At 40.0% G+C, this 23,367-nt stretch overlaps 1 protein-coding gene across 1 annotated transcript in view; it reads right to left on the reverse strand.

Moving 5' to 3' along the window:
• Positions 1 to 213: 213 nt before the first annotated feature.
• The window catches only part of arid1ab (AT rich interactive domain 1Ab (SWI-like)), a 75,230-nt gene continuing 52,076 nt past the window's right edge, over positions 214 to 23,367 (reverse strand). Inside the window, exons 5-20 of the mRNA XM_053638717.1 lie at positions 21,296 to 21,524; positions 20,644 to 20,733; positions 16,557 to 16,724; positions 14,400 to 14,706; positions 12,017 to 12,156; positions 10,820 to 10,917; positions 10,397 to 10,606; positions 8,417 to 8,621; positions 7,341 to 7,473; positions 7,050 to 7,225; positions 6,628 to 6,772; positions 4,987 to 5,100; positions 4,799 to 4,892; positions 3,832 to 4,657; positions 3,591 to 3,721; positions 214 to 3,448 (exon numbers count right to left, since the gene is read on the reverse strand). Coding sequence (XP_053494692.1) covers positions 1,565 to 3,448; positions 3,591 to 3,721; positions 3,832 to 4,657; positions 4,799 to 4,892; positions 4,987 to 5,100; positions 6,628 to 6,772; positions 7,050 to 7,225; positions 7,341 to 7,473; positions 8,417 to 8,621; positions 10,397 to 10,606; positions 10,820 to 10,917; positions 12,017 to 12,156; positions 14,400 to 14,706; positions 16,557 to 16,724; positions 20,644 to 20,733; positions 21,296 to 21,524 — 4,950 coding nt within the window. The 3' untranslated portion in view covers positions 214 to 1,564. The remainder of the gene's footprint in view (positions 3,449 to 3,590; positions 3,722 to 3,831; positions 4,658 to 4,798; positions 4,893 to 4,986; positions 5,101 to 6,627; positions 6,773 to 7,049; positions 7,226 to 7,340; positions 7,474 to 8,416; positions 8,622 to 10,396; positions 10,607 to 10,819; positions 10,918 to 12,016; positions 12,157 to 14,399; positions 14,707 to 16,556; positions 16,725 to 20,643; positions 20,734 to 21,295; positions 21,525 to 23,367) is intronic.

The following is a 23,367-nucleotide window of genomic DNA, read 5'->3' on the forward strand; positions in this document are numbered from 1 at the left end:
TGTATTGAATCCTTCACACAGTCGTATAAGCCATTTTATACACACTAACCACTGGTTGCATCAAAAGGTGATAAGGTGCAATTCGGTAATTATTTTGCCAAATAATGCTTGAAATGAATAGGCAAGGGAGATTTACCATTTCAGTTCACCATGAGAAATTCCTATCAAATGCAATCAACTTATGGGGATATCATAAATAAATCCATCACAAAGTCTTACGAAGATACATTTATTCTTAACACGTGGAACATATAGTATAAAGATTTCATACTGAATAAATTATATTCATTAAGCCAAAAAACATCAAGATTTTTTAGCTACATTGTCTGAAATACAAATATGAAGAATCCATAGCACTTTGGGGTAAAGGATGATTTCTTTAGGAATCGGCTAGATTTGGTTGAATGTAGAGCTCACTTAGAGCCACAGACATATTAGATTTGCCATATTTCTCCACACTTGAACTAATGTGTTTGGGTTGACTATAAAGAGAGTAAATCCTGTGTCTCAGATGTATGTGAAGGAAGGGTATTAAATAAACACATGGCAATGCGCAATGAAGAGATCTTGAGTGTAATCTTTAATTAATCAAAGATTAAAAATGGTGAAGAGCGCAATAAGGTGAGAGAGCGCGAGAGAGCGAGAGACAGAGAGAGAGAGAGAGAGAGAGAGAGAGAGAAAGAGCAAAGTGTATTGTACATCATTATTTACATTGCAGTCTGGACTGCATCTGAAGCTCAAGGCCAGTCCTAAGAGGTGATTTCTTTGAGGGTCAAGTCATACAATCAAGGGACAAAGAGGTCGGGGTGTTGTACACGATACTTTGGGGGAAGAATGCCTTTTTTCCCCTCTCTCTAAATAAGAATGAAAATCATTTTAAAAACTACAGTTTTGCTGCCAAGTCAGCATTATCTCAGTGTGAAACAGTATTTATTATTACAGTATGTTTACAGCTTGTCACTTTAAGGTGTACAGTACAAAAAAAGTCATACAATCTACTGTACAGGCCTTCCATTTACAGATGTCTCTTCACAGCCAATGACCTGGTCCCTGGGCTCAGTGTATATATCATCCAAGTTACAATTTATAGCACAAACAAGAGTCTGAAACTGTATAGCCTCCAAACAAGAACTAGACAATGGTGCCTGCCAGCCCAGTAAACCAAAAGGACCACTGGGCACCTTTTTTCCCCCCCAAACTCACTGTAAATGTGACAGCAACTTTGGTTAGTTTTGTTTTCTTTTTTTATTTTTTATTTTTTAAATCTACTTTTCATTTAATTAAAAAAAAAAAAAACATCCTTCCAAAATGGCATCATACTCTCCCAAGGTCATAAGTCATGTATCCACATTAGTTTCTCTTCATTTTATTTAAGTGTTAAATCCACTTTGTGAAATCCTTCCTTTAGAAAGAAGCATGGTAGAAAGAGCAATCAGTGGAATTTGAGGTGATTTTTGCATAAATTAAAAAAAGGACAGTCAGTTTTCGCTGTTACATTTCTCCATTCACACAGATTCGAGGGGTTTAAAAGGAAGAAGGGGGACAAAGCTCAGCCCCACAGCTGTCATGACTGGCCAATCAGAAACAGTACATCACAGATCACGTGGGACACTCCTGAGTTCAGGAGGGGGGATACAGAGACGTCCAGTAGCCGTGACTCATACAACATGAACTCGGAGTGGTTCTCCTCTACTTTGGCGAGGGCATGCAGGGCACGGGCAGCCCGCCGCATCATGTCCACGCTGGTGGGTTCAAAGTGTGTCCCCTGCATATGTAGCAGTGAAGCCTGGCTCTGCTGGAACTGTGTGGCTGCTAGACTGTCCTCCAGAAACCCCAGGAGGTTCCCTATACTGCCTTTCTGCACAGCAATAGCCCGAGCTGCCAGGCTGTCACCCTGGGCCAGGTTGGCCAACAGCACCACTGCCATCTCCCGGCACACAGGTACCTTACGGTCACCAATTAGGCGTACCAGTGAACTGTAGAATTTCTCCAGGCGACTGAAGGGTGGAGTGGCCAGAATGAGGTCAACATTATTGTCCTGGATGCTAAGCTTGCTAAGGGTCTCAAGAACCATTCTCTGAGGAGAAACTGCTCCATTAAGCCCCAACGTAGGGAAAGGATCAATGGCTTCTGCTGAGGGGCAGACAGCCCAGTGGAGAAGACCATCCAGCAGTGGAAGGCAGATACTCTCTGGGTACATGGACAGGTCCAACTGGCCTGAGATGTTCGCCAACGTGACCAGACAGTTTTCTCGCAGAACCTCCAGACAGTCCCACCACCATTCATGCTGCTCACAGCGGACTCCTTCATCTTCCTCTTCCTCTTTCTCATAGGTAACAGGAGCCTCCTTGCGCTCAGGATGCCGGTGGTGCAGAAGTACCACACGGCCCAGTATAAGCAGCAGGCCTGGGTGTTTGGACATTTCAGTGTCATTGCCAGGGATGAAGGAGAGACTGCGGACAATATTAGAGACGCATATGCAGCGCCGGGCTAGCGCGTCCTGCCAGTCTGACAACGTGCACAATGGGGACTCATCCTTGCTGTGTGGCTCGTCTTCAAGGATCTTAATGCTGCTGATCTGCTGTGATGGGTCAATCCCAAACAGGAACTTGTTCTTCTCCTCCTCCTTCTCTATGCAATTCTGCACAGATTGCTCAGCAACTGATGCCGACCAACCAGACAGCACATCATCAACAGTGGCCATTATGGTAGCAGATGCACTAGCAAAAGCTGTGGTGTTTTTCTCCTCCAGTGGTTGGCCTGAGGAAGGCTGAGACTCTGTTTGCTGCTCATTTTGCTGGTGTGGTATGATTCTCTCATCCTTATTTTGGTTCTCATTAACCAGTTCCGCTAAGGGAAGTGCCTCTGTATTGACAGGTTTATGAGGTTTTAGCAGCTCCATTTTACTCTCAAAGTGTGTTTGGATGTGCTCCGTGGTGTCACCTCCACCAACACTCCAATGAATCAGCCCACTGTCAAAAGTCTGTCGCCGGCCCAACTTGCCGGTGTGACCAATGACAAATGGGTCTTTCTTCCACACTAGCTTAATGGGAAGCTTGTCAAATTTGCTAGCCTGTTTGAGCTTTTCCTGTACTGCACTACTGTCCTGAAAGGGAATAGATAGCTCATGCTCTTTAGATGAAGATATTTCTCCTTCCTTCTCTTTTTCAGACATTTCACAGGATTTCTCTTCATGTATAAGTTCATCCTTCTCATGCTTGACTTGGATCTGTAATGAGTGTTGGCTACTCTTCTCCTCTTTGTCCTCTTCTTCCTCCATCTGTCCTATTTCTGGAATTTCTTCATCAGACATATCCGAGTCGGCAGCATCTGGATCAATCAGTGTTCGCTGCCCAGGATCTCCAACCTCATATTCTTTCAAGATGCCAAAAATTTCAATGAGGCATCTACGGAAGTACTCCACTATAAGTTCAAGGAAACCAGGAAGCTGAAAGAAAATAAAGCATAATCAGACTAAATTTAAACACACTTATCCTGCTTTTCATCTTGAGGCACTTTAATTCATGCCTGATGCAAAGCGGTATGCTCAGTATATCCATAGTGTTGCAGACATTGCATGAACATCTCACCTGACACAGACTGAAGGTAGAAATGCTATTATCATCATATAGAAGAATACTGATCGTGTCCAAAGCCCAAGTGCTCTCTGCCAGCAATCCTGATTTGAGGGACATCATGACTCTCCAGGCTTCCGGTGTTCCTACATACATATAAGTTCATATATACATATGCACAAAAACAAAGATGAAGCAATTTATATACGCATGTACCCCCTAGCAAAAATGTTTAAATGTATACACAGCTTCTTACCAATATCTTTCATCATGAGTCGGCGGCGTGGTTTGAGGATGGGCTGAGTCGCCTCCACTGACCCTGGAGGAAAGGCTATGTCTCTCCTTATCATGGGATGCTGTACTGGTGTTGGGGCTGTGTGTACGGCTGGGACTAGAGGTCCAGCTTTCTGAATCTTTATCCCAGTGTGCATATAAGGGGACTTGCTGGGTGATGTACTGTTCTCCATGGTTCTTGGCATGGGCGCTGGACTTGATACCTGTGGAATGTGATTTTGAGTGGACTGAAAATTGGACTGCAGTGTTCTAGACATGGGTGGGCCAGAACCACCAGGTCCATAAGGAGGCTGCCTCTGGTTGACATGACCAGGCCATGGACCTTCATGATTCATTCGCTGGTCTGAAGGTAACATGTCTTCAGAACGGTTCGTGGCATGGTACCCTGGACCTTGAGTGGGAACTCCGGGAGGTCCCTGACGACTGGGATAGTTGGGAAAGTTCACGTCATTTCTGCCTTGCCACATGGGACCTTGGGGGCCATCAGGGACAGAGGGCAAGGGGCTGCCCATCATCTGCGGTGGAATGGAGGACTGAGAGTTAGCACCTCCGGCATTAGGCGCCCTGTCCCGTCCAAAACCGAATGGGAACTGACTCTGTGGACCAGGTGGACGTCGATCTGTGGCAGGGTAGGTATTATACTGGTTGTACATGTCCTGTTGGGGTTGGGGTCCACCTGAGGGTTGAGGGCCCTGTTGCTGCTGGCCACTGAATGGATACATTTCCCCCTCATGACGCTTTGCTGGGGGACCATAACCACCATCTCCGGGCCTCTTTTGTGTGTAATTCTGCAAGATGGAATTTGGAAACATTTCTTGTTAAACAAAGTAAATTATTTAGAAGATTATTTCATAACTCCTTGTTACATAAGCTATATCTTAAATAAAATATCAGGGTAAAAAGCTGAACATGTTCAGTACTATACAAACCGTCTGCTGTGGGTAGATACCAGGCTGCTGATTTGGGTATTGTCCACTAGAGGGTGCACTTTGGCCAGGGAACTGATTAACATAGGAATCATGCCTGAGGAAAAAGAAATATGGCCAAATGATACCTATTTGAGAACAAGGTAATAAACATAACAGATGCAATCAACATGACAAGAAGCAATGTTAACCTTTGCTGCTGTGGATTAGGTGAATACATCCCTGTGTCAGCACCAGAGGGCATGGTGTTTGGCTGTGGGGCTCCAGGACCTATACTGCCATCTGGACTCATGCCTGGCTCTTGTCTGCAAAGATATATTTAAGAGTAAATGTACATGATTTTCTTTTAAAACTTTGTTGCTTTTTTTTGGCTTGTATTATATTGCATTACAAGTTACACTGATGTACCAGGTATTTTTTATGTTTGTACATGGTTTAGAAAATTCATCATAACAATGCAAAGTACTAAAAGAAACTCAAGTACATATGCCCTTCAATATGTCCTTACAGACAAGAGCCAGGCATGAGTCCAGAGGGCATGGTGTTTGGATGTGGGGCTCCAGGACACATACTGCCATCTGGACTAATGTCTGGCTTTTGTCTATAAGGACATATTGAAGGACATATGTACATTTTTTTCCTTTTAATACTTTGCTATTGTTCTAGTTCTGCCTTGTTCATTCCCCCTCATACATACCTTTTACATACCCTTGATTCTTAATACTTTGTGTTGTTACCTGGATGATCACTGATTGTTTTTATATTTTGTGATAGTTGTTCATGAGTCCCTTATTTGTCCTGAGCAGTTAAACTGTCCACTGTTCTTCAGAAAAATCCTCCAGGTCCTGCACATTCTTTGCTTTTCTTCTGCATATTTGACCCCTTTCTAACAGCGGCTATATGATTTTGAAATCCATCTTTTCACACTGAGGACAACTGAGGGACTCGTACACAACTATCACAAAAGGTGCAAACAGAAGGTAACACACCAAATTAAGAGCCAGGGGGATGTAAACTTTTGAACAGGATGATCAGTGTAAATTGTTATCATTTCGTCTTCTGGGAAACATGTCAATATCTTACGAAGCTTCTGAGGGGCAGTACTAAATGAAAAAGAAAAGAAAAGATCTTTAAACAAAATATTAAAATCCCACCGATCATCCTGTTCAAAAGGATTCACTTTTGAACTGGTTCATGTGTGTAAATTCAGTTATTATTGTGTCTTGTGGACTATATGTAAACATCTGTTAAAAAACAAAATGCAATTTTAATTATCCCTCTTTTTCTTTTTTTAAATTAACATTTTGCAGATTCTGTAAGGGTATGTAAATTAATGAGCACAGCTATAAGCTGATGGCAGCAAATTACAGACAGACATTTATATGATCGATTAACTACGTGTAATATATGTGGGATGCATTTTAAATAGTGATCCATGGAGTAGTGAACTGTGATTTAACTGATTCATAAGTGTGTCAATAAATGGTACAATAGAAGACATTACGAGAACACAAAATTGTTATCAGAAAGATTTATAATCCCAGCAAGTTGCAGAAAACACAGTATAAAAGAAATGCTTGTGTAATTCCAATTTGAGTTTCATGTTAAACATACTGCAAAGTGTTCAATAGTTTCAAGAAATACTTCTATGCAACGACTAAATATGATGGTCTTTCCTTTTGTACTTTTAGAAAAACAGTACAAGTTTACTTTGCAAAAATAAATCCGAGCATAAATAGTCCATTAAAACATTACATGTAGTCCGAATTAATGAGAGACTTCGTGAGCACATGACAAAAGAGTCATACAGCAACTCAGTCAGTAGCTCGTACCTCCGGTCATATCCTGGTCCATAGGGTCCGTACTGTTGTCTGTGACCTAACTGCATGTTAGCAATAGGTCCCGGAGGGCCTCGGTTATATTGTTCACTCATTCCACTGCTGGGGCCTTGTCCCGGATTCATGAACTGCTCACCAGCTAAACGTAAAGCAGATACATAGTGAAGTAACATTCCCTGGCCTTTAACTCTAAAATCAAAATCGTTAGAATATTAGCAAAGATTTTGGGACTGATATTGAGAAGCAAATCAACGTCTGAGGTGCTTTATTTCCAAAAGTAAAACAATGTGAGCCTAGTTAAGGTGTTCAGAGAATGCGGTTTGTGGGGAATATTTGACAAACATTTGAGCAGTGACTCACCACTGCACTGCCAGTATTTGATGTAAAGCTACAAGTTATAACACCAGAATTCTCACCTTTCCTCATACCACTAAAAGGGTCCTTATTAGGCTCATATGGACCTAAGCGACTCATTATATCAGGTGGGCCCCCCATTCCAGGCTGGAAGCCGGAGTTAGGCGTCATCGAGCTCCGTCTAGCAAAGGCAGGGTCTCCACCATCAGCAAACGGGTCTTGAACATTCACACTGCTCCTGTTTGAAGATCAGACAGAAACAGCCGTTGATTTATATACGACACCAATCATCTTCTACACTGTCACTGATCAGCCTAATGAGCCTGATGAGCCTATTCAAATTTTGGACATACCGCACACCAGGCATAGGAGGCATCTGGCTGTGGGGTGTTGACGCAGGGGTTGGGGGTTTCAGATCGTTTCCTTCAGCCATGGAGCTGCTAGTCGACTGTGGAGTCTGAGGGCCCTGTAAAGATCCAGATCCCGCTGGAGAAAGATACAGAAAGGCCGGTTATAAATACAGGCAGGCGTGCTATATCTTTACCTTTATTCTATAAAGAAAAACGGCTATCCTGAATAGAGTAGTCTCGACAGGATACAAGGCCTCAACAGTTTGAGGAGTATAAAAATGAAGTAAATCATATGCTATGGCATACACAAATTCTACAAATGTCAAACGGGTTAAAAACAGCTGGGAGATTTTTGTCTAATTTCGTGTTAGACAGCTCTCCCTGCCACAGTACCGGTTGAGGGAATATATTTTGGAGGAATGGTGTTCATCCCTCATATTTGTGTTTTTATGGCTTGGAATAAAGAAAAATCAATTTTCTAAATCAGATTTTCTTTTGTGTGTGTTTGGGTACAGTGTGTGGCCCCCCGAACATAACACCCATATGTGCTTCTTCCCCAAACTGTTACCACAAAGTTGGAAACACATAATAGTATAGAATATCTCTGCATGCTGTAGTATTACAATTTCCCTTCAATGGAACTAAGAGGCCCAAAATCTGTTGCAGCATGACAACACCCCTCGGAGTGTTTATAACATGACTGACTGACACGACTTGTAAAAACAATGAATTCGGTGTAAGCTTTTCTGCAGTTTTTCTCAAGGTGTTGCTACACAGCTTGATCATATTACGTCAACAATTATTTCACATAATTTTCCATATACACTCACTGTCCACTTTAATAGGAACATCTGCATACCTGCTCATTTATGCAGTTATCCACTCAGCCAACCATGTGGCAGCACAATGCATAAAATCATGCAGATACAGGTCAAGAGCATCAGTTAAATGTTCATATCAAACATGTGAGACATGAAAGTGTGAAATAAATCTAACCTTTCTAAGAAAAAAAAAAAAATTAACAAAAATGTGTTTGCCACTCCTGAATCTAAGGTCGAAAGGTGAGGATGTGCACTGACCTGGAGAGGGTGGCTGTACCTTCGCCTGGTTCTTTTTGGGGTCATTGTTGAAAATATCCGGAGGTGGGTCCTCACCACGCTCAATCTTGCACTCGAAGGCGTACAGACACTGAATGTACTGCTTCTTTAGTGAGCTAGCTGCACTACTGGAGGTCCCAACATTCAGGTTTGTCGCCAACTCCCTCCACTTTTTATTCTTATTCACCTGGAAAACAGAAGACGAAAGATAGTTATAACTACATGCAAGCCACAGGGTCAAAGCAAGAATGATTAGAGAAATCATATGGACCAGCTATGAAATTTTTCTTTTTCTGAGTTTTTATAGTGTAAAATCACAGAAAATAAAAATGGTCAAATTCATCAGGGCTCAGCATCAAATTACAACCTTTGAAAGACAGAAAATTTTTATTCTGTATCTTCTTTATTTTGTCTGGCCCAATCATTTTCTATGGCCAGTGAGATCTGGCCAGAATATCACTGATGTAGTTTTAACTACTTTTAACTAACTACCAAAAAGTCAACAAAACCAGTGGTCATTAGTTTTGTGTGTTTAGACACATAGCCTGGACAAAGTTGCTAAGCTTTATGCCAATAGGATGAGAGAAACAATAGTTATTATAGAGGCAAGTTGCCATTCTGTTGATCTCCAATCACTACTGCTGCTGATGATGCACTGTCATCCGTTTTGGATCCATCCGTGAATACTGTATTATGGAGTGGGAAATTACATTTCAGTTCAAAGAATTCCTGTTGATACACATTGGGAAGTGTTTCTTCTGATTTTTCAAGGTCCAGTGGGGAACAGGCCAAAAATGATACTGTCTTATGCTGTCCAGTTTTATGTTCAAATTCTCCAAGTATGGTTAACCTATATTCCAAAGGGTTTGATTGCTTTAGGTCTAGCTTCATACAGATAGGATCATTCTGGTTGGAATACTGGTGTACAGGCTGGATTACTTAGTTTTGCTTTGAGTTTGACTGTGTATTGTAAAGCCAGACGCGTATTCTGGAGGTAAGGTTCACCGGCTTCTGTATAAAGGCTTTGAATGGGACTTGTTCTGAAGGCTCTAAGAGCTAGATGCATTCCCTGATGGTGTATTGGGTCATGTGTTCAAATATATGACTTCCTTGCCTGACCACACACAATACTCCCTTAATCCAGTTGAGATCTAATTAATGTTCTGTAGAGCTATAAAAGACCAGTAGTGTCTGCACCCCATTTTCTATTGGCCAGCACTTTCAAAATATTAATTGTTATAAAACATGTTTTCCTCAGCATCTTCATATGTGGGATAAAGGTGAATTTATAATCACAGACAAGGCCTAAGAATTTTAAATATTTCACTACTTCTCATCACCCTAAAACACCATCCTCCAATGAAGCATGGTGCAGTTAGCATCATGTGTAGATGTTTTTTATCAGCAAGGACTGGGAAACCAGTCAGGCTTGAGCACAAGATGGATGACGCCAAATATAGGGCAGTCCTGAAGAAAACCTCCAGTCTGCAAGAGATTTGAGACTGGGGCAGGGGGTCATGGTTCAACAGGACAACAAATCTAAGCATACTGCCAAAACTACACAGCTACAAGGCTTGATTTTGAGAGGTTCAAAACCAAGAACCTGAAAATGGTATAATGTCCCAGTCAAAACCCAGACTTCAATCCAATTTAGAGTGGATGACAACACCGATGGCAAAAAAAAAAAAACCCAGATAACCGCCTTTTTATTTAAATGTGTCACAAAATTATATTGCACCTTCAAATATTAGCCATTTTGTGTCTTAAAAAAATGGGGTCAAACTTCAAATTAAGTCTATTCCAGTTTCAGGTTGTAAAGTGACAATGTGTTCATGTATTCATTAATGGAACCCTACACTTTGAACACTCCCTTCTGAGAACTTTTAGGTTTATAAATCATCCTAAAATTACAAAATGTCCTAAAACAAACATTCATCATCATTTGTGTGTATGCACACTCACCTGTGTAAGGCCACCAATCTCTTTAACAGACACATAGAGCCGAAATAGGTCAAGAGGCTTGCGGCCCACTGCCGGCAGGTTGGTCATGCCCATGGCTTTCTCCTCAGCAAAGGCCAGGTAACGGTCCACCCACATCTTCCTCTCTGGCTCAGTACCCAGCTCATACAGCCGAGTTATTTTCTCATTTGTGGTGGTGGACGAATTTGACTTCTACAGCGGCAACAAAACAAGAAAAACAAAATTAACAGTTCATCAAGAAATCCTTAACATGTGGTAAGTGAACATCTGAATTTAAGTAGCACAACACTAGAAAAGCTTTCCTACCACCTAAATATGAATTATTTTGTTAGTCTTTAAGGCTATGCCTCAACCACATGCATTATTACTGCTACAGTTAATTCAAACATTCATACAGCTCCTTACCTTTTTTGATTCAGTTTTAGGAGTCCCATCAGCTTTATTATTTGTTTTCTGGTTTTGGTTAACCTTATCCATGGCAAACTCTGGGCTGGGTGCCATACCTGGAAGACAGAAGGAAGCATTTGTGCACTATATGCATTTGCATTACACAATTCAACTTGGCACATGAATTGTCCAAGGAACTTCTTTAATAAGGAGTAACATAATAGGCAAAAAGTATTTCCACCAGCAAATCTGCAAGTTTCTACCGCCTGTAATAATGAATCCTTCAGTGATACTTTAACTAAAGCATGGAGACTACTGTGGACAGTTATAAATGTTTATATAGACAGACTTATTTCTCCAAAAATCTAAAAACTTTTCTACGTGCATGAAAGTAGAGAAACATGAAACAGCATTTATTTCAGAAGACCCAAGGCTACAAATCTAAGCATTGTTGAAGGTTCCACAAACATACCAAATTATTTTGCTACTCAGAAATAAATCAGTGAAAACAATATTCCAAAAGCTCATGTCCAGTAATCTTAGACACACCCATAACACCATGTCACATTTAAAGTCTTTCAGGGTTGTTGTTTTTTTTCTTGCACAAATATCTAATATAGAACTATAACAAAAACATGAAGTGCCAGGTTACTGTACTGCTTTGGGTAAGTACAATCAAACCTGCAGTATGTCATAAGCATAAGGTTGGGCAAGGTTTGATTTTTGATGTCCGTAGTGTTCTTTTACATGGTGTTGTCTTTTACACCAGAATAACGCTTCAAGTCAAATGCAAAGGGTGGAAGGATAAATCTGGAGACAAGATGATCACAGTAGATGAAAGAGTTTGTTTCATCTACTGTGATGAAACAAAAGCAAAAGAATTTGTTCCAGCCTTGTCACGCAACTTGTCTCCCCTTCCTGTCTAACTAAATGTGTGAAAGCCTACCCAGAATACTAACTACACCCCTGTATTTCTCCATCTGAAAAACTTCTTTCCTTAATAACATTAAGATTAAAATAAAATTCACCTACTGTGAAGTTCCTGTATCCAGACTTATCCTTTCACCCTTTGCATTTAACTGAAGCATTATTCTGGTGTAAAAGGTAAATAGTTTAGAATAGCTTTCTTTAGAGCTATATATGTTTATATATATTAAAAAGAAAAAAAAAAAAGAAAAAAAAAAAAAAAAAACCAGCACCAGGACTGGTGCTCACCTGCTGAGTTGTTGGCCACGTTGCCTCCCATGGGGTACGGCCCTGCCTGGTTCATTATCCCATGCATGCTGTTAATAGGCGGTGCATACGGAGACCCAGCTCCTATCATCCCCTGGGTCATAGCAGGATAACCAGGAGGCCTGGAGAAGGCAAGTTATTCAGCTGAATAAAACCAATGACTGTCTATGCCTAATTATAGTATGAAAGTAATCAGGATAAACATTGGAGTAGCCAGGAATTAAAAGATGAGGAAATATACTAAATAAAGTCACCATGTGATCTGTACCACGATACCGATAAGTGGGACATGCTCATGTACTTTGGGGAGGAGGAGGCACAAATTTGTTATTTTAATCATTTAAGGCACAATCTATCTTCAACCAGTGATTTATTAATAACATTGCCATGAAATACCTGCATGGCAGTTCTACTGAAAAATTATAAAACTATGATTACCTTTGATAAACATCAATACAACTGCTGCACATATTTGTCAAAAATATGTATAACAATGTCAAACATATTTGTCATTGAATAACATTGTTTTGCACAGTAACTGCACTATAATGATGCAAAATGTACATATAATAAACTGTGCTCTGTGTGTGTTATATAAATTACCCAAAAGAAAGGGTTTGCTGAACCCCACTGTGGCATGCTCAGGCTACGAGTAGGAAAATCACTATTGGCATGTGCATGCAATTATACTCCTTCATTGAAGAGATTGAACTTGGGACCACATTGGATGATGCACAGTGGAATCATGCCATATTTCCTGCTTGTGCAGTGTAATATTCAATTAATTTCTATTCTATTTGTATAGCGCTTTCAACAATGAACATGTAGCAAGAACTCCTTCACAATTTAACATCATGGATATCTTCACATCATGTTGGCCAAATCTGGTATTCGAAATGTTTGATGCTAGTCAAAACACACAAAATCCAAAATGGCCGTCTTCCTGTTGGTTGGACTTAATGGATGGGATTGTGAAATTCGCCTTAAGAAAACCAACAGGCCTGCCAAAATTGATGAATTTCGGTCAAACCGAATGCTGCATTTACGAAAAATATGATGGACAGCTCTTGTGATTTGTGTGCCAAGTTCATGAGGTACTGAGCATGGCACGTGCCTCAGTGACTGGTGGGTCCAAACACCAAGGGTGGGGTGACGTCAGCTGCACATTATAATGTCAGCAATGGTAGCTCAGTGGTTAAGACCGTGGACTCCTGAATGGAAGGTCGTGAGTTCAAATCCTGGCACTATCACTTTAGGACTCAATTGTATAAAATGAGAAAGTGTAAGTCGCTCTGGATATATGTACATGTAATGTGCTATCAGATAAGACAACCCATGGTAAAGGTCATCTAAAATCAATAAACTGTGTGTTACATGAGTGTTACTTCATTTTAGCAATGGGGTGTTATTACTTTGTTGGCATGTTAAAGGCATGAGAAACAGTGATTTAATACACAATCTGAAATATCAGCTCACTCCATCACATGATGCACTGTGGAATAATTAAGGAAAATGTTATGCTTAAACAGTGCCATATTAATTAATTGTGTTGCCATGATATTGCCTTTGAACATATAAGCAATGGACATTTTTTTATGATGTCAAATTGTATTCACAATAGTGAAGTGTGAGTGTGTTGAATTCCTGTGAATATTGTGATTCTTTATGGAAAAGAAGGTAAAAGGCGGCAAACTGTCAGAGATCCATCCAGTATGAGCATGTGGTGTTATGGAACATACATGTGAACCTTGAGCCACATTCTACACCATAAATGGGAATTACACAACATCTCTTGTTTGGACTGCATCACAAGTTATTTGATCACATTCAAAATAGCAACTTGTTTGCAATCTAACATCAAGAATTTGTTGACATCAAGCTGACTAAATGTGATCTAAAACTAATCTGTGAGAACAATATTGAAAACATTTATAAGCCAGTTCCTGTTGCCATGTGGTGGTATTATGACAATGATTCTCATATGTATGCAAGTATGGCTTCTTATTTAACATATATGGTAAGAATCTGATGAAACATCTAGGAGAAATATAGAAAATTTGGGGTTTTGGATTGCCTTTTGAGTGCCCAGAACATTTTATGTAAAGTATATGAAGTAGGCCTTTTTATTTTTACTTTCGTGTGAAAAAATCAGCTTGTGATTTTCAAGTACCTAATCATTTGTTAAGTTACATGAGTGCTGGATTAGTGGACTACTTGCCCCTACCACTAGACACCAGCTTCACAAGCCCCAGGGAATACCTGCTTCCATGGGTACCATTACACAATCTAAAAGAGGGTATGATTGAATGCTTACTTGGTACTCCATTTTCAGTAATAATTGAGATCAAATGCTCCAGGATCCTACCTATGTATCGAGTTAGATGGACCAGGGTGCATGCCTGCTGAGGTTGGATCTTGGGGTTTTCTGTTCATGCCAGGTGGAGGACACATGCCTGAAGCCACCTGAGGTGGTATGCCACCCATGTTGGGACTCATGCCAGGACCGTACGGCCTTGAGCCCATCTGCCCTGGACCCATGCGCCCAGGAGGCATACCGCTATACGCACCCCCTCCTCCCTGTCCTGACATGGGATTCAGAGGGCTGCCCATGCTTGGACCACCAGGATAGTTAGGACCAGTCATGCCACTATAGCCTGGCTGCCTCGGGTAGCCTGTGGGAAAGAGTGTAAACTGTGAAGGTTGTCCAAGACGACAGACATATAAATAGGAGCAGGCAGGCAGCTGACTTTGTTGTCTCCTACTTATTATCGGAGAGCGACAATAAGAAAGATCAATGGTCAAATGATCCAAAGCCACTGTCACAGAAAGATCATTCTCTCCTTAAACAGAGAGGTTTGTATTTGGAGAATCTGGTTAACCTTAATGTTCAAAGCCTAAACACAGTGTCACCATAAACGTTCACCATAAGTGAACACTACAATTATTGTTTATTATTGACATGATCAGCCATATTTTTCTACTATGCTATGTGTGCGCACCTACACGAGGAACAATACGGAAGGATGCTTGTTTTTAATTGGTCGGCACTGAGCCTGCGCAAGGAGAAGGCACGTGTTTTGTGAACCCATGTACACACCAGCAAGCAGATATCCGCGACTGCAGACAGCTAAAGTGTGGATTATTTAAAGTTTAAAATCTACCAGTAGATTTCCTTGGAATCTGTGAACTGTCCGGATGGGGAAACAGCACAAATTATCCTGAGCCAGTCATGAATCCACAGGGCAGTGAGACACAGGGTGTTTATGCTTATGAATGTATTAGTCATTTTAAAATTAAGTACATAACAGAGCTTAAATGCATAAACTCTACATAGACCACGTATGTAGTGTTTTGGAAGACTCTTTAACGGACTTTTGATTCTGCTAGAAGAGCAAAATTTTGTTTGCTAACGTGTGTGTTGGTGGGGTCCGAGTGCATCACTGGTGTATAAAAATAATAATAATTTAAACAGACGTTTAAATAATTTAATAGGCTAACAAGGTTATTTGACCATAACTTTAATATTTTCACATCATCATCATTATTTACGAATTAATGGCAAGTGTAACCCAGATTCCGAACAAAGTTGGACAAATATTGACACATATAGATGAGAGGCTACTAAATCGAATTGTATCGTATCATCGCAAATTCACAGCAGGTTGGTATCTTCAAATATTAAATTGTTGCCTTATGAATAGAAATGCTAGTCATATCCTGTGGACGCCTGAGGTTTACACCTGTATTGGGCACCAAGCTGGAGGAGATCGCTACAAGGATAAAAAGATTGATATACACAGTGAATTCAGAAAGTATTCAGACCCATTTATAACTTAATTGTGTTATACATTTCATTTAAAATTGATTAAATTTATACACAATAATGACAAAGTGAAAAGTTTTTTTAAAAATTTTGCCGAACATAATTGACAAAAGTCAAAAACTGAAATCTATCCTTTAGATCAGTATTCAGACCCTTTGTTAAGACTCTTCACACTGAGCTGAGGTGCACCCCGTTTGCTTTGATTATCTCGAGATGTCTTTAGAACCTGACTGGAGTAAATTCAGCTGTAGCAAATGCAATTAATTGGACATGATTTAGAAAGGCACACACTGGTGTGTTTGAAGTCCTACGATTCACAGAGCATGCCAGACCAAAAACTAAGCCATGAAGTCCAAGGAACTCTCCGTAGACCTCCATGATCAAATTGTGTCGAGAGCTGGATCGAGATGAGTGTATAAAACCATTTCTAATACTTTGATTTCTGTTTTTCATTTTTAAACAAATCATTACGCATTACTCTGAGTAGGTATGTTTATAACCAACAAAGTAAATGAAAGTAAGTGCAAAACCGGAAGCGGTCTGAATACTTTATGAACCCACCGTATGTGTCAATGCTAATCAGAGACCCTGTTTGAGAAGATAAAGAATTTAAGAACTCGAATAAGGAGAAAACAGAATAGGTATGCAAGTGCAAATTATAAACACTAAGAACTATACAAAGTCCATGTATTACATTACCTTGAGGAACATATTGTCCTCCCTGTGGCACATAATTGCCCATAGAGTTGTTTTGAGGATAATGACCCATCCCAGCATGCACTTGGCCTCCAGATGACGGGCGTGGGGATAAGGCAGAAGCAGGCTGAGGAGAGCCATAAGGAGGCATCTGTGTGTTCCGAATGAAGACTGCAAAAAAAAAACAAAAAAAAAACAACACAACAAAAAAACAACAACAAATAATTAAAAGAAATGGCAACATGTGCACTACCATTCAGAAGTTCCCAAAGGTACGCAGATAATCTACTATTTCCGGTAGATTTTCAAAGTGTGGATCCATGGACAATTTTTCAGCTAATATTGCCCACAACTCCTTTATCATCATGTACTTCCTTAAGGCTAAACTCACCGGCCATTTTATAAAGTTCATCTGCCACATTGGTATCTTTGTAGGCATACAATTATTTATGGTTGATTATTGATTGTTGCTATGCAGTTTGCAGCCCCCTCTACCCAGTCCATGCCGTAAACTAGCTGGATGTTTTTGCTGACTTGCTGATGCAGTTTATTTGCAGAATATTCTTAAAAGACACTGCCTACACTTTTCTGAATCATTTAATATTACAGGTTACATTACAGGACTGTAAAAATTATAATTTAATCTTCTAATGCAGCTTTTCTATGGCTTTTTAATGAGTTTTTTTTTCCAGAATAAAAAGTTAAACACAGATTTATTCCAGTTACAGTAGATTTTTCTGGTCACCATAGTAAGCCCGACAACCACCAATGCTTAAGGTCCCAAAACTTCTGGTCAGTAATGATCCTGGGTCTGTCCTTTTCCACTGATGGACTGGGTAAAGCGAGATAATGAACTGTGCACAGCAATACAATAAGTAAAGTTAGTTATTGTAATTATATACAAAATGACCAACATGGTAGGTTTACCTGATAAAAGGGCCAATATTACAAGGAAGATAATAAAGCTAATAAAGTAGCAACTAAATGTATATACAGTACAGACAGCACATTGAATTAAGTGACAATAGCACTACGAATGTAACGATAAACAAAATTAAAATTTCAATACAACATAATAGAGCGGTGTTTCAATATAATACATTTTTTGGTACAGCAAAAATTAGCATTGATTGAATATGTTACTTAGATTAAAATTTTCAATTGATAAAATAAAAATAGTGGGGAAGTGCATAATAACTAAGAGTAGACTAGTTCGAATAATAAATGTAAACAACTGCAAGATAATAAGGAACCGATGTATGGCTATATGCTATATGTGAGATTTGCAGTTGCATTAGAGGTTCATTCAGGTGGGTCAGTTAGCGGCTGCTGTTGAGAATCCTTGTGGCCTGAGGGAAGTAGTTGTTCTTTAGCTGGGAGGTGTATACTGTGATGCTACAGAGGTGTTTGCTGGAGGGGAGAAATGGGAATGAGCATGGTCTCATGTCCTTCTCTGAAGGACACCAGAACACAGTGGTCACCCCACAGTCAGGATACACACTATAGTGCACCAGTAAAAGTTGACTATGGTTGCTCTGTTCATCCCAAACTTCTTAAGTCTCCTCAGAAAGACGACCAGTAGAACAGAAAGGTGGTTCATCCAAAGCACCTGCTTACCTCGCTCCCCAAGTGATGAAAACGTATTTAGTGGATTCGTTATGCAAAGCCAGCCAGTCAGACAGATCAAAGATTTATACAGACTGCTTTTACAGAACTGTCCTTGAGCAACATTGCTAATTCTGTGTCTACATTAATCCCCTTCACCGGTGATGAATTACTACACCTTTGAAATGCGCTGGGAGTGTGTATTCTGATTTCACGTAAAAAAAAAAAATAAATAATTCCTGAAGCACAGTGTAGGTTTTTTTTTTTTTTGCTAACATGAGAATGTCCTGGATACACTGGAGGCTAACAAGCTTCTGCCAAATTTTTGACTGACAGGAGGCCCATCCAAGCACAAACAAGCCTTCTGGACCATGAGATCCTCAGTGATACACAGTCATGTGAAAAAATAAGTACACCGCATGGAAATTGTTGTCTGATATATTTGGACAAACAAACATTTGATCATCTTTGAAATGGTGCCTATTAATGAAGTTGATGTACTTAAAACCACAAGGAAAATTTGCTTTTCAATCATTTATTCAACAGAAATATCAATAGATGTGATATTCTTCTGTGGAAAACGTAAGTACACCCTTGGCCTCAGAAGCTAGTATTGACCCCTTTAGCAGAAATAACTTCTTAGAGGTGTTTTGCATAATTGTCCACCAGGCTTGCTGGAATTTCAATCACTCTTCCATATAATATTCTTTCAGTTGCAAGATATTTGAGGATTTGCCTCTATGTATTGCCCATTTCAAATCCCCCCACCAACATTTCAATGGGATTCAAATCCAGCCTTTGACTAGGTCATTCCATAACCCTCCGTTTCTTCTTTTGATCCATTCCTTGGTGGATTTGCTAGTGTACTTAGGATCGTTATCCTGTTGAAATGTTCACTTTCAGTTCAACGTCAACTTTCGGACAGAGGACCTCACATTATCTTCAAGCACTCTTTGATATAATACAGAATTCATAGTTGAATCAATGAATACATGCTGTCCAGTCCCTGAGGCAGCAAAGCAACCCTAAACCGTAACATTTCCATCACTGTACTTAGTCTTTGGTCAGCGCCAAAAATGTCTACCGTTACTATGGCCAAACAACTCTTTGATTCGTCTGTCCAGAGCTCATTATTCCAAAAGGCCTGGTCTTTACCTATATGCTCATTGGCAAACTGTAGTCTTGCAAAGGCTTTTTCCTGGCACACCTCCCATGCAGGTCAAATTTGAGGAAGCATTGTAGAAGCATTTCAAACACTTGCAAGACTTACTAGGAGATCCTGTGATGAAATTTTGGGGGTTTTGGAGATTTCTTTTTGCATCAGACTGCTCTTGGGGTGAATTTGCCGTGACGGCCAGTCCTGGACAAATTGGCAGTCATTTGAAATCTGCGCCACTTATAGATTATTTTCCTTACAGTGGAATGATGCATTTCAAATAATTTGGTGATCATTTTAAATCCCTTGCCAGACTCATAGGCATCCACAACCTTTTTTCTGAAGGCCGTACAGAACTCTCTAGATTTTGGCATGATGACACCACACACCTCAATAGCAAAGGGAACACCAAACACTAGATATGAGAGGGGTATAAATAAGACAGGTTCCACCTGCACTCCCTAAGCAGGTTCTCATCACTGGCATCCAATCTTCAACACCTGATTCTAATTTTATGGATTTGAACACATGATAAATGTAGGAGTGTACTTACTTTTTCCATTTAACTGATCTGGTTTTTTTTTTCTTTTTAATTATTACAAAATGTCAATTTTATGTGTCATTTGATGGAGTACATCAACTTTATGAATAAGCAATGTTTCAAAGAGGATCAGATGTTTGCTTGACCAAATATGTTTATTAAAAAAACATATAAATATAATATAAAGTATGGGGTATACTTATTTTTTCACATGACCAATTCACTTGTGCTTAGGACATTGCTCAAACCTTTTTTAAACCATGTTGTCATATTATCAAAGTTTTTTGTACAAGGGAAGAAAAACCAAGATAATATAAGTCAGGAAATGCTGTTTGCCTTAAAACAGCAGAGAGAGAGAGAGAGAGAGAGAGAGAGAGAGAGAGAGAGAGAGAGATTGTTTACATGATACGATGACATTAGTGCTGGCTAGTATGCTAGTGCACACACACAGTAAGCGTGGTTTTTTTTTTTCTTTTTTTTTTTTTTTCTTTTTTAAATTAAAAAAAAAAAAATCCCTTTCCTGATTCAAGATAGAGGAAGCTGGGGAGTGCAGGCCTGATTAAGTGTACATGTTTCTTACATCTCATGTAATATAAGCAGTATTTTATGACTAATAATGGACTATTATGTCGTCTGCTGAATTTGTTGCTCCTTTTGCAGACGTATCAAATCGAAAGCCATGTATCGTTACACCCCAAGATAGTAAATAATAAATCAGGAAAAAGAGTTTTGAGAGAAAACCATATGGCACTGTATCAGTCTTGTCGAGAAGTTTTTGGAAGCCTCACCTCTATCCTGGCCCACAGCAGACTGGTTTATGGAAGAATGCAAGATTCCATCTGATTGAACACTGGAAGGTCTGGGAGGCATCTGACTTCCTGAGAAAGGCAGATACACAATTTCTAAATAATACAGCAATAATCAGTGACTTTTTAACTAAAACTGCATCATAAAACATTGCTCTGGTGTATTCTTATACACAACCAATCAAACATTTAAACACACAAAATTTAGTATATGTTTTTCATGGTCTTAAAGACATTAAATTTTATTTATATAGCACTTTTAACAATGGACATAGTCACAAATCAGCTTTACAGAAAGTCCCTATACGTGTACTTTTTTACTGTGTACCTTATTAGCCATTTTATAGTTTAACAGGTTTTCACGCTCACAGCATACTTCCTTATGCGTTATTTCACAATGTTAAAAGCTGCATCTGGAAGGCTACCAGCGTTGGAGTCATCTCATCACCCTCATGCCATCTGGCTCCACCAGTATCTGCAAAAGCTTTCCCCCACTGAGGTGGTCAAACTACTACTGCCTCTCAACACACATCTGGACTAATCACGACCCTTCCCAACACCTGCCACACACTTGGACTGTAAAACGCTTAAAATAAAATTTCAATCTATAATTTGAGAGTAGTCAGGTGCCCACCAGCAGGTGAAAGGGGTCCTGTGCGAGAAGGTGTTGCACTGGCAGGCGAGCCCACGGGTGATGGCGAAGGGCCACGGATGCCCGGCATGTGAGGCGAGGTGTGTGGGGAGAAAGGCGACTGAGCTGGATTGCTCTGCTCGCCCTGACTGCTGGAGACACCAGATGTGCTGACCCCCGGACTCAGCGCACCCTCCGTGCCCGTGGGCAGGTCATCGATAGAGCCCAGGTCCTGAAACAGAGAGGGGAAGCAAGAAAGAAGAATGTGACTATTAGAGATTAATCCAAATTAACAGGTTTTTAAGGGAATCAGACAGATTTAATTCACATGCATGTAGAACTGCTGGTTCTCACACACAAATAAGAAATTGAAACAAGAACAAAAGAGTATATTAACCAGCAACAATATGCACATACAAAGAAGAAAATAAGCTAGTCTGACAAGGCTTATACTTATTCAATAAGAAAAACTGTCAGAAGATTTTAAAGAGCTGAGTGCGTGGAGGCATGGGAACACTTGTGAAGACATTTTAGTGTGTAAACATAAGTTTATGAGAATATCCACCAGTAGGGGGAAGGAAGAGGAGAAAAAGGAGATTTAAAAAAAAAAAAAGAAAAACCACCCACACATACTGGTCAGTAGCCAAGTATTTCCATAGAAATCTCACACTTCCTTCAGACTGGCAGCAGCCCAGAAGTCTGTGGGTTTGCACTTGAAACGGTGCCCACTACTATTTTTGGGAAACCATGACCTAGCTGATAAACTCCAGGGACAGGAGGAGGGCGCTAATTCAGACTAGGCTAGCCTTACAGAGGGAACTCAACCATAACTTAATACAAAACACCCATTCCTATGTATTCCCGTCTGCATTACTTCACCTCTCTCTCACCCAGTGTCAACTCCATACCTGCTTTCACCATGTTACCGAGTGAGCAACAACAACTGTGCAAAGGAAACATCAGTTCGGTGGCCAGTACTACATCAACAGCTCCTCTTAAATGTGTCCATTTACCAGTGTTTATCAACAAAAAACACATTAACAGACTGCATTTCATTAACAAAAGAATATATATTGTGCAGGTGTTTTGATATTAACTGACTCTGCCTATATTAGACTTGGCTAACCAACTGATTTGAACTTCTTTATTCTGCAAACATACCCTACATCTATGCTACTGAAATTTAATTTCCTTTTTTTTAAAAAAAAGGAAAAAAAAAAAGGGAAAAGTCAATATTGCTTAAATCGGACATATACATATCATTAGCGCATGGTTTCACCTCCTACAGCCTCAGTAGCACTTTATTTACACGGCAGAAGACAGACATTTGTCCGAAACCTCCTGTTTAGCCCATAACATTGAAGCAGGGTGGAGGAAAGAGATGGTACAGCTTCACATGTTTTAGCTTCCTAAAGACTACTCACACCGGGACTTTTTTCTGAGCATTAAACTGTCCGTTTAACGCCAGTGTCTAAATCAATGGCTGTCAATGGGAGTGTTCACACCCACGCGTAAAACACGTGGCGTCAAACCGTAAACTTTAACAACGTCTCGGGGTTCTTATTTTTTTTTGTTGCTGCGCCACGTTAAAAACGGTCTGACCAATGAGATTCATGCTTTTGCTCACGTGCCCGGAGCCGCTGACGTTACATAAAAACCACGACTTGGTGCCACTCAAGCACAAAACTGTCTCACAGAGCACGTCAATACCTGAATAAGACGACGATGAAATAGCATTGTTTGTTTCTTTGTCTCTTCCCTGTAAACGTTTCACATCTCTGCTCAATGATAATCCGCTGATTGATAGTCCATTGTGTTTATTTTGCACCTGCATATAAGTATTATTGACCTCTTATTCAAATAGCCAAGTGCCCAATTATTGCACCATAGTATTATCATATTGACCACAAAAAGACTATTCATAGTCAACACTTCATCAATTTGCAGGGACGGTAACATTTTTGGGCACAACAATACTTGCCTTATACCCACCCCCTCCCAAAACCAAAAAATTGATAAAAAATTAAATAATTTGGGTCTTCCAAAAAGTGTGAGAGAACGGCTTTTTGCAAACA

Source organism: Ictalurus furcatus, chromosome 12, assembly GCF_023375685.1.
Source record: "Ictalurus furcatus strain D&B chromosome 12, Billie_1.0, whole genome shotgun sequence".
In the NCBI taxonomy this organism is placed as follows: domain Eukaryota; kingdom Metazoa; phylum Chordata; class Actinopteri; order Siluriformes; family Ictaluridae; genus Ictalurus; species Ictalurus furcatus.